This window comes from Haematobia irritans, chromosome 1 (assembly GCF_050003625.1).
Source record: "Haematobia irritans isolate KBUSLIRL chromosome 1, ASM5000362v1, whole genome shotgun sequence".
Lineage (NCBI taxonomy): Eukaryota > Metazoa > Arthropoda > Insecta > Diptera > Muscidae > Haematobia > Haematobia irritans.
In genome coordinates this window covers 204285569-204298003 of record NC_134397.1, presented here as the reverse complement: position 1 = coordinate 204298003, position 12435 = coordinate 204285569, and the positions used below count along the sequence as shown (strand labels likewise).

The window sequence follows — 12435 nt, the reverse complement described above, 5'->3', positions numbered from 1 at the left end:
AAAAAATAAAATTTTTAACTCTACTAAAAAAATCTGAATTTCTTCAGATTTTCGAAACCTTTTTGGAATCACACCTACAATAGTAATATTAAGCATTCGAAAATAGCGATTACACAACACTTAAGCAATTTTACAAATGATAAACACACCTATTGGTTTGATCAGTTACTGTGTAGGTGGTGCCATCGACAAGTGCATGAGGATTTGTGGTGGAATTTAAGCGAACTTCGGTTATTTCGAGTTTACGCTTTAGAGTATTCACATTGGAATTTTGATTTGGAGCCAATTTATTGTTATTATTGTGTTGGTGACCATTACCACCAGCTGGATTAATACCATTCGATGTGGTGGTGGTGGTATTACCATTACTGGAAGGATTCGAATTGGAAATTTTGAATTTATGATTAGAGGAGACGGAAGAAGCCGTTTTCTTAAGTGTAGCTGTTTTGGGAGCTATAGGTGGTGGAGGAGGAGGTTTACTAGTATTTTTAGTGATAGGATGTAGGTTTAGTTTTGTCTTGGCCAGTATATCATTGTGACTCTTGGACAGTGTTAGATGATTGGTGTTCTTTTGCAATGTGTTGTCAAGTGATTTAAAGAAATTCTCATTGGAAGAGGATTGTTTAAGTTTCCTAGCCATGGACGGTGAATTGGTAACCGAGGTGGAGGAGGAAGAAGAAGGTGTTCGATTCGATTTAATGACGATATTTGTGTTTGTTTCTTTGGGTTTTATTGGAGGTATGGGTTTGTTGAGTGTTTGTGGTTTTTTAAGCGTATTAGCTGATGGTTCTTTATTGTTATTGGTGCTGTTGTGTTTAATGCCATTAGATGCTGTTAGTGTTTTAGTTTCAGATGTTTGTATTACAACCGGTGGCAGCGTTGGAGCTTTACGCATTACACCCGTAGCCTTTTCACCAATTGCTGGCGATAGCTTAAACGAACTTGTTGAGGTAGTAGTGAGAGAGGGAGAAGTTGGTGAATTAAGAGATTTGCAATTGTTGGAAGATGCAGTGACAGAAGTGTAGGAACTAGTGCTAAAAGATAAACCATGTTTGCTCGGTGCTGATACATACATATTCTCGGCCAATTTTCCACCAGCGAAAATCGGATGATGACGACAGTAGTACATGAAGAAACAAAAAACGGCCATAAATGGCAGTACGGCAAAGAAGAAAATGTACAAGAACCGTTGGAATGCTTGATGGCCTAAAAGAGATAAGAAAAAAAAACAGAGTCAATAAATATCGACCAAGTCTAATAAAAAAGCCACGGATACTTACTATTTGGATTTGTAGCCGGTCCACTATCCACAGAACCTCCAGGGCCTGGCATTTTACATGTGGCCCCTGTGAAACCTATATTGCAGTGACAATGCCCCTTACTGTTACATATGCCATTGCCATTACAATTCTCTGGACATTCCCGACCCATTCCTGTCATGCGTAAACGACTAATGGCCAAACATTTTTGATTTACACACATTTTGTCATCACCACATTTAGCTCCATTCGGTGTTAGACCAGGATCTGTAGATTGTAAACCTAAATCTACCAAAGCTGTGCGACAGGGCACTATGTCATTATCATGTGTAATGAAGGAATGTGAGAGCACTGCTGCCGTCTCCATGCCAAATTCCAAACGTTCATTTAAATGGCGACAATGTAGCATTCCACACAAAGCATTCTCCTCTTCGCACGGTATGAAGGTATTATTCAAACGATTATAGCCACAATTTCCTCCACGTTTACCTTGAATATTCATTTGGGCATAACAAGGTTCTGAATTTTCTCCCGTAGGACCCCACAGTACACGACATTGATACGAATGTGAACGGCAATTGCCCTGATAGCAATAGGCCTGACCTCCATCACATTCTTCTGTGTCACGTTTGAATACATCCTGGGGACAATATTCCGATTCTCCCGTACAATATTCGGGTAGATCACATTCATTTTCAGCATTACGACATTGGGTACCAGCCACTTTGGGACGACACGTGCTCAGATCACAACATTCTCCAGTGGCACACGAGGCATTTGTATGTAGCATACAGGTATAGGGATCACAACAAGTATTCTCACAATAGGCCGGTAGACCACAATCACATTGTTCTCCAGGTTCAACGAAACCATTGCCGCATTGTGGTGAATCAAAGAGTTTGGTGGGTTTGTTGCGTAAGCAATAATTCATGCCCCGCGAAAAGGCTATATTTAATTGATCAATACTGCAGGAACTCCAATGTACTGGTAGCACCGACGTACTACTGGCAGACATAATACATTTCTCATCTTGGCACTTGCAATCGGCTGAATCATGTTCCATGCCAAAATTATGACCCAACTCATGGGCCATAGTGGTAGCCACAACACCGGGTATGGGACTATGTTCGACATTAACACTGCCCGAATATTCATGGGTGCAAATGGGACCTTTGAAGGCTTTTCCTGGAAAAGAATGAAATGAAAAAGAAAATAATGAATGAACATTTTTGAAAATGAGACAATTCTCGTAAATTATAAAACAACGTAAGGGGTACAAAAGTCGAAAATGAAATTTTCCATTAATCGCTTTTTTTTTGTCAAAGACTTTTTGTAATTTTTAAATGCGAAAGTAAATGAAAAATCAACTTTTCAAGGTTTCGATAAAATCGAAAATTTACATTTGGCAAAATTAAGGAAACGATTTCGGTTATATTGAAATTTCCATTTTCGGTGTTTTCAACACCTTAAAAACAGCTAATATGTCACGGTTGCCACATTTGGTAGAATTCTACCAAAAATGGTAGACATTTTATGTTTGGTAGATTTTTAGAATTTTTAATATTTTTGTAGATTTTTTAAAAAGAAATAAAATTTTGAAAAAATTTTCTATAGAAATACAATTCTGACAAAATTTTCAATAGAAATAAAATTTTGACAAAATTTTTCTATAGAAATAAATTTTTGACAAAATTTTCTATAGAAATAAATTTTTGACAAAATTTTCTATAGAAATAAAATTTTGACAAAATTTTCTTAATAAATAAAATTTTGACAAAATTTTCTTTAGAAACAAAATTATGAGAAAATTTTCTATAGAAATTAAATTTTGACAAAATTTTCTATAGAAATAAATTTTTAACAAAATTTTCTATAGAAATAAAATTTTGACAAAATTTTTTTACAGAAATAAAATTTTGTCAAAATTTTCTATAGAAATAAAATTTTGACAAAATTTTCTATAGAAATAAAATGTTGACAAAATTTCCTATAGAAGTAAAATTTTGACAAAATTTTCTATAGAAATAAAATTTTGACAAAATTTTCTAAAGAAATAAAATTTTGACAAAATTTTCTTTAGAAACAAAATTATGAGAAAATTTTCTATCGATGATTTGACAGTGGCATAGGAAAAGAGATATGTTTGTTTCGAATTTATTTCGGCATAAGCCGGCTATCAATGTAAAACCTTTTTTCGGAAGGTTCAAGTGTGGTTTTTGTTGGGTTTAATAAACTGCCTGAATTTATTCTGATAATTGGTTGATAGTTTTGCTGCAAGTAGAGGATGCTGATGAGGAATGTGGTAATTCCGAAACGTGCGTCCATCCAACCATCTTGCAGTCTATAGGGCTTTGCCCAAATAAATTTGACAAACATTCTTTTCCTCTGTTGGTTAAGCTACTCTTGTAGTTTAGTCAATGTATGGTTTTAAGCTGAAATAAAAAAACAACAAATTAAATTTTGACAAAATTTTCTATAGAAATTAAATTTTGACAAAAATTTCTATAGAAATAAAATTTTGACAAAATTTTTTTACAGAAATAAAATTTTGACAAAATTTTCTATAGAAATAAAATGTTGTTTTCTTTATTTTATTCGACCTTTTTAATTGTCTTGTGTAAATCAGTAACTAATCAAGTTCGAGGTCATTTCTTTGTTGTTTTTATAGTAATAATTTACTTTATTTTTTTCTTTCCGATATTTCGCAATTACTTGAACAAAGAAATGACCTCGAGCTTGATTAGTTACTGATTTACACAAGAAATAAAATTTTGATAAAATTTTCTGTAGAAATAAAATTTTGACAAAATTTTCTAGTGAAATAAAATTTTGACAAAATTTTCTATAGAAATACAATTTTGAAAAAAATTCTATAGAAATAAAATTTTGACAAAATTTTCTATAGAAATAAAATTTTTACAAAATTTTCTATAGCAATAAAATTTTGACAAAATTTTCTGTAGAAATAAAATTTTGACAAAATTTTTTCAAAATTTTCTATAGAAATACAATTTTGAAAAAATTTTCTATAGAAATAAAATTTGGACAAAATTTTCAATAGAAATAAAATTTTTACAAAATTTTATATAGAAATAAAATTTTTACAAAATTTTATATAGAAATAAAAAAAATGTAAAATAAAATTTTTTGTTTGGTAAAATTTTCTCCAAATGTTGGTAGATTATGTTTGGCTCGAGTGGCAACCGTGTGCTCGGTTCTTTTATTGTTAGTGGCCTAAATCGACTTCTGATAACGACCAAAATCGAATTCCGATAGTCACCAAAATCCACAAACAAAATGGAATTTGAATTAAAAAGACAGCGTGGAATTCGCATTTTCGATGGACCGAAAAAACCGGTTCAGTGTTTTTATTGTTGGTTGCCTAAATCGACTTCTAATAGTGACCAAAATCGACTTTAAAAAACAAAACGGCTGTTTTCTTTTTGCACTGGATACCCTAAGCAGTCACGGACTAAAAGAAAACAGAGTACTCGTTTATCCAGGACATCTCCAAAAAATATGCAACACTGTCATCAGCTGTTTAAAAACAATCACAGAAAACAAGTGAAATCTTAAATTTTTAATGTATGAAATGCTCAAATAGTTATAAATATGTACTGCTGCGATTATTCATGACACTGTATCACTTTGAATTTCATGATATTCGATAAATTAGTCACAATAAACTGCTATTGTGAATCTAAAAAGCGTCACTTTATTAAAATGCAATCTGGTAACACCGACTCGACTTGCACTGATGAGATGTTCTGGATAGAACACCAGTGCAACGATGTTCTGGATAGCCCATACAAATGCTGCATCCAGTGTTAAAAGAAAACAGCCCTAAAATCGAATTTCAATTAAAAAGGAAACTTGAAATCCGCATTTTCAATGAACACGCAGAACCGGTGTTTTCAACACCTCAAACACCGGTATTCGGTTCTTTTATAGTTAGTGGTCTAAATCGACTAACGGATTTCTGTTAGTGGCCAAAATCGACCAATCGACTTTAACAAAAAAAAAAAAAATCGAAAAATCGAATTTGAATTTGAATTAAAAAGGGAACATGGAATTCACATTTTTGATAGGCCGGTAGAACCGGTGCTTTTCCTCAATAACCGGTGTTCGGTTGACTAACGGATTTATGATTGTGACCAAAATCGACATTTACAAAAAACATCGAATTTGAATTGCAAAGGGAAAAGTGAAATTCGCATTTGCGATGGACCGATAGAACTGGTGCTTTTCAACAACTCAAAACCCGGATTTCGGTTCTTTTATTGTTAGTGACCTAAACCGACTTCAGATAGTGACCAAAATCAATTAATCGACTTCAGATAGTGTCAAAACTCGACTTTAACAAAAAAATCGAATTTTAATTAGAAAAGGGAACATGAAATTTTCATTTTCTATGAACCGGCAGACGCGGTGTCTTGAACAACCCAAAATCGCTGTTCGGTTCATTTATTGTTAAAACCCTAAATCGACTAACAGATTTCTGATAATGACCGAAATCGATTAATCGAATTTAATAAATAAAAAAAAAATAATAGGAAAAATAGAATTTAAATTAAAAAAGGAACGTGAAAATCGCATTTTCTGTGGACCGGTAGAACCAGTGGTTTCAACACCTCGAAAACCGATGTTCGGTTCTTTTATTGCTAGTGCCTTAAATCGACTAATCGACTTCTGATAGTGAAGAAGAAAAAATCTTATTTGAATTAAAGGTAAACGTGAAATTCATATTGAAATTCGATGGACCTACAGAATCGGTGTTTTTAACACCTCATAATCCGGCGTTCGGTTCTATTATTGTCAGTGGCTTAAATCGACTTCAAATACTGACTAAAATGGACTAATCGACTTCCGAATGTGACTAAAATCAACTCTAACAAAAAAATAAAAATTGGAAAATCGAGAAATTCTTATTTTCGATGAACCGACAGAACCGGTGTTTTCAACACCTCAAAAACCAGTGTTCGTTCTATTATTGTTAGTGGCCTAAATCGACTTCAAATACTGACCAAAATGGACTAATCGACTTCCGATCGTGACTAAAATCATCAATAACAAAAAATCGAAAAGAGTTGGAGTTGAATTCAAAAGGGAAGGTGAAATTTGCATTTCCCAGAATCTTTAATTTCATCAACTCCAAAATCGCTGTTGGGTAATTTTATTGTTGCTGGCCTAAATCGACTTCTGATAGTGAGCGAAATCGTCTTAAGAAATAGAAATCCACCTTGAATTAAAAATGCAACGTGAAGTAGATGTTGGCATTAAAATTTAGAAAGTCGAAACTTCTAAAATCGATTTTACCATAATCAAAACTGTCGAACGTAAAATTTTGTAAAACTAGAAAAAAATAAAACTTAGGCTTTCAGCTTTTCAAAGTTCCGAAAAGTCAACTTTGTCAGACTTAAATCGAAAATTTGACTTTTTCAATTTTTTTCAAGTGGAAAAGCCGCCACCTTCTGCAAATATGCCTTTAAATCCAATTTACTTACCCACTACACCTTTATCGAATTTGATTTTCGTTAACAATTGGGCACTATCGTTGGGATGTTCCAAAACCAGTTTGGTACGACGATAGTTTAGAAAATTTCGCAATGTTATATCAGCATCCGGGGTAATTTCAATTTCATTCGATTCATTCCAGATGACCACACCCACTAGGGCAATGAAAATGTTTAAAGGAACATAAAGCTAAGCGAACAAAAAAAATCAATTTATTAAAAATATTTGTTTAAGAAAAATTCTGTTTGTAAATACTTACAGCATTCATAATATTGGCCAAATCTTTACAATGTTGATGGACTTTTTTCATATTCTCATTAAATGATTTATAAGCTTTATTATCGACTACGATAACAATTTCCACATATGATGAATGTTTATTGGAATTATAGGGACCACGAATCATATTGCTTTCATCATCGGAACGTTTGTACTGCGAGAGAAATAGAAGAGTGTTGAATATGTATTAGAATTGGATTCTTTTTTCAATTGGTTAATAAAACTTACTCTGAGAATACGATTGAATTCGGCTCCATCAATATGATTGGCCACATGTGGAACTTTATTTTCGGCAACTTTTTGTAAAAAATCCTCTTTTTCATTATGATGATCGTGATCATAACCACAGGTGGCATTTTTATTGAAGTCCGAATGTCTATAATTATAAAAAAAGAACGGTTAATAATTTATTTACATTTCTTACAGGCTTGAATAATATATACACATAATATATATAATTCAGAACAGATATAGACCAATTTTTGCATGGTAGTTAAAGGTCATAGATTGGATGAAATTTCCTCCATGAAAATTTTAAAGATATGGAAATTATAGAAAACTTGATTTCTATAGAAAACGTTATCAAAATTTTATTTCTATAGAAAATATTCTCAAAATTTTATTTTATAGAAAATTGTCTAATAATTTTCTTTAAAAAAAATTTTGTTTCTATAGAAAATTTTGTCTAAATTTTATTTTAATTTTACAATTAATTATTTGTCGAGCTTTATGGATCAAGATTAAGATGATTCAATTTGTAAGAAGAAAATTCCCAAATGTTTTCTCCGTAAGAAGTTAGCATAAAGGGGACAAAATTGAGTTATCTCTCCCAGCCAGATCTATACTAAAGGCTGTGGAAAAGTTCATTCGCCCGAACTGAAACATGTACAGCCTAGGCGTGTATAGATTTGTATCTGGCGTTTTCTTTTCAATGGTTCTATTGATCAAATTCCTTGATCTACTTTGTCCATAAAGCTCAACAAATTGTAAAATTAAGATATCATGCATTTGGACGTTAATCGACTGTTTCAGTATCAGGCTAACATGAAAAATAGGGAGCCACCGTGGTGCAATGGTTAGCATGCCCGCCTTGCATACACAAGGTCGTGGGTTCGATTCCTGCTTCGACCGAACACCAAAAAGTTTTTCAGCGGTGGATTATCCCACCTCAGTAATGCTGGTGACATTTCTGAGGGTTTCAAAACTTCTCTAAGTGGTTCCACTGCAATGTGGAACGCCGTTCGGACTCGGCTATAAAAAGGAGGTCCCTTGTCATTGAGCTTAACATGGAATCGGGCAGCACTCAGTGATAAGAGAGAAGTTCACCAATGTGGTATCACAATGGACTGAATAGTCTAAGTGAGCCTGATACATCGGGCTGCCACCTAACCTAACTAACATGAAAAATAATAAATTTTATTTCTATAGAAAATTTTGTCAAAGTTTATTTCTATAGAAAATTTTATCCCAATTTTATATCAATAGAAGATTTTCTCAAAATTTTATAACAATAGAAAATTTTCCCAAATTTTATTTCATTAGAAATTTTTGTCAAAATTTTATTTTTATAGAAAATTTTGTCAAAATTTTATTTTTATAGAAAATTTTGTCAAAATTTTATTTCTATAAAAAATTTTCTCAAAATTTGATTTCTATAGAAACATTTTTCAAAAATTTCTTCTATAGAAAATTTTCTCAAAATTTTATTTCTATAGAAAATTTTGTCAAAATTTTATTTCTATAGAAAATTTTGTCAAAATTTTATTTCTATAGAAAATTTTGTTTCTATAGAAAATTTTGTTTCAATTTTATATCAATAGAAAATTTTCCCAAATTTTATTTCTATGGAAATTTTTGTCAAAATTGTATTTCTATAGAATATTTTGTCAAAATTAAATTTCTATAGAAAATTTTGTCAAAATTTAATTTCTATAGAAAATTTTGTCAAAATTTAATTTTTATAGAAAATTTTGTCAAAATTTAATTTCTATAGAAAATTTTCTCATAATTTTATTTCTATAGAAAATTTTGTCAAAATTTTATTTCTATAGAAAATTTTGTTAAAATTTTATTTCTATAGAAAATTTTCTCAAAATTTTATTTCTATAGAAAATTTTGTCAAAATTTTATTTCTATAGAAAATGTTGTCAAAATTTTATTTCTATAGAAAATTTTGTCAAAATGTTATTTCTATAGAAACTTTTGTCAAATAAATTATTTCTATAGGAAATTTTGTCAAAATTTTATTTCTATAGAAAATTTTGTTAAAATTTTATTTCTATAGAAAATTTTCTCAAAATTTTATTTTTATAGAAACTTTTGTCAAAATTTTATTTTTATAGAAACTTTTGTCAAAATTTTGTTTCTATAGAAAATTTTCTCGTAATTTTATTTCTATAGAAAATTTTGTCAAAATTTTATTTCTTTAGAAAATTTTGTCAAAATTTTATTTCTATAGAAAATTTTGTCAAAATTTTACTTCTATAGGAAATTTTGTCAACATTTTATTTCTATAGGAAATTTTGTAAAAATTTTATTTCTAAAGAAAACTTTCTCAAAATTTTATTTCTAAAGAAAAGTTTGTCAAAATTGTATTTCTATACTAAATGTCGTCACAATTTTATATCAATAGCAGATTTTCTCAAAATTGTATATCAATAGAAAATGTTTCCAAAGTTTATTTCATTAGAAATTTTTGTCAATATTTTATTTCTATAGAAAATTTTGTCAAAATTTTATTTCTATAGATTTTTTTTTTAATTTTATTTCTAAAGAAAATTTTGTCAAAATTTTATTCTATAGAAAATTTGGTCTCAATTTTATGTCAGTAGAAAATTTTCCCAAATTTTATTTCTGTAGAAAATTTTGTTAAAATTTTATTTCTATAGAAAATTTGGTCAAGAATTTCTTTGGTCAAGAATTTTCTTTTCTCAAAATTGTATTTCTGCAGAAAATTTTCTCAAAATTTAATTTCTATAGAAAATAAATATAAAATATATATCTATAGAAATTTTTTTTAAAATTTTTATTTCTATAGAAAATTTTGTCACAATTTTATTTCTATGGAAAATTTTGTCAAAACTTTATTTCTATAGAAAATTCAGTCTCAATTTTATATCAATAGAAAATTTTCCAAAATTTTATTTCTATAGAAAATTTTGTCAAAATTTTATTTCTATAGAAAATTTTGTCAAAATTTTATTTCTATAGAAAATTTTGTCAAAATTTTATTTCTATAGAAAATTTTGTCAAAATTTTATTTCTATAGAAAATTTTCTCAAAATGTTATTTCTTAAAAATAGATTTCGATTTGTTGGTACATTAGTGTAGTAACAAATCGAATTCTAAAAATAAGATTAAGGGATTGTAAAGTTATACGAAAACATGATGCACAGTGCGGGTGAAAAAATGGTTAAATTTGGGAAAATCATAAAAGAATCAAATTGAATCGCCTCACTCGGCCAGATCTCGCTAAAGACTATGGAAATGTGTAGTGGCCAACACTGAAACAAATATGTATAGTCAGGCTTGCGAGATGGGTGTCTGGCATTTTCTTTTCAGTAACTTAATAATGTCAATTCCCTTGATCTTTCCTGTCCAATAATAATTTCTGGTTTAAATGATTTGGACATTGAACCGGCCTGCATTGATATCATGCTAACATAAAAATAGACAATTTTATTTCTATAGAAAATTTTCTCAAAATTTTATTTCTATAGAAAATTTTGTCTCAATTTTATATCAATAGAAAATTTTCCCAAATTTTATTTCTACAGAAATTTTTGTCAAAATTGTATTTTTATAGAAAATTTTGTCAAAATTTTATTCCTATCGAAAATTTTCTCAAAATTTTATTTCTATAGAAAATTTTGTCAAAATTTTATATTTTTAGAAATTTTTGTTAAAATTTTCTTTCTATAGAAAACATTGTCAACAATTTATTTCTATAGAAAATTTCGTCAAAATTTTATTTCTATGGAAAGTTTTGTCAAAATTTTATTTCTATGGAAAACTTTGTCATAATTTTATTTCTATAGAAAATTTGCCATAATTTTATTTCTATGGAATATTTTGTCAAAATTTTATTTCTAAAGAAAATTTGGTCAAAATTTTATTTCTATAGAAAATTTTATCAAAAGAGTTAATTGCATGTTTTTAAACACGATCCATTCATGAATCAGTTTACGCTCCTCAAAGTCTATTTATGTCCAGCTTGTTATTTATTGCCTTGCTGTCAAAGTGGTTTATTTGCTAAATGTCATACAAATAAAATATTTATTTAAATGCTCTCCCTATTGAACAGTTGGCAACTACAGAAGAAAAAATAAACAATACCAGCTCTATGAGATATACACTAGAAAAAATTGTGTTTTATGAAAGTGGAAGAATGTTTTTTCGTGATAAAAGTTTGAACTTTCCGAATAAATTCATAAAACTCTAACAAACGAAGAACGTTTGCAATACCCGTTTTTCAAACAAGTGCAGAAAAAAAGCTGTAACGTACCAAATGTTCTACAAAACCAAAAGTCGTATTCGTATTCCTTTTAACAGACATTTTTTTTGTCGAGTGTCTGTTCTACTATTCCAGTTTTCCTGGTATTGGCGCCTGTATAGACCAATGCTGCTACTACTGCTGCAAGGTGATAGTGAACATGATGGGAGAATTGATATGAATAATAACTTGAGTAGTATGAAATTGAATATTGAAACAAGTACTAGTGGTTGTTCGTTGTTGAGGTTTCTTTGTGGCACGCTTTCAAATGTCACTTTGGTTATAAAATTTAATCGCTGAGTAAATAGTAAATCAATTCATTTTATAATCGAGGATAAAATGTTGGAATATATCAAGTGGTTCACATTGAAGGTAGTAAAGGAATACAAATATGAAAATGTCACGTGTATTTATTTTAACAAAAATAAAATAAATGATTATGGCAGTAAGGCCTTAACTAGAATTAATTGATTATTGTGGTTGGTCAGGATACCATGAACACATTTAATATACGTTTAAATATTTACTTTAACTTATGTTATAAACATTGGGTGATCGATAAAGTATTTTCGTAATTTTTGAATACACACAAAAAAATTTTTTGATTCAATCACGAAATTAATTGATCCAATTAATTTTTTAATTGAAATGTCTTCAATCACGAAAATGATATTATCAATCACAGTTTTAATTGGGCATAGAAAAAATTCTTGATTAAAAATTTAAAATAAATTAAATCATTAGCAAATTTCAATTCATTTTCTAATTGATTCAATTAAAATTTTAATTGAAGTTGATTGCAAAATTCAATTAATTTTTTTTATTAAAAAAGGTAACTATTTTCTGAATTGGCTTATAGTTTTTATTTCGATTAACAATTGATTGTTTGAA

General features: G+C 29.3%; 1 protein-coding gene across 1 annotated transcript in view; it reads right to left on the bottom strand.

Moving 5' to 3' along the window:
• Meltrin (disintegrin and metalloproteinase domain-containing protein meltrin) overlaps nucleotides 1-12435 on the bottom strand; it is a 340608-nt gene that overhangs the window by 8194 nt on the left and 319979 nt on the right. Inside the window, exons 5-9 of the mRNA XM_075292619.1 lie at nucleotides 7281-7428; nucleotides 7033-7206; nucleotides 6764-6962; nucleotides 1281-2444; nucleotides 1074-1206 (exon numbers count right to left, since the gene is read on the bottom strand). Coding sequence (XP_075148734.1) covers nucleotides 1074-1206; nucleotides 1281-2444; nucleotides 6764-6962; nucleotides 7033-7206; nucleotides 7281-7428 — 1818 coding nt within the window. The remainder of the gene's footprint in view (nucleotides 1-1073; nucleotides 1207-1280; nucleotides 2445-6763; nucleotides 6963-7032; nucleotides 7207-7280; nucleotides 7429-12435) is intronic.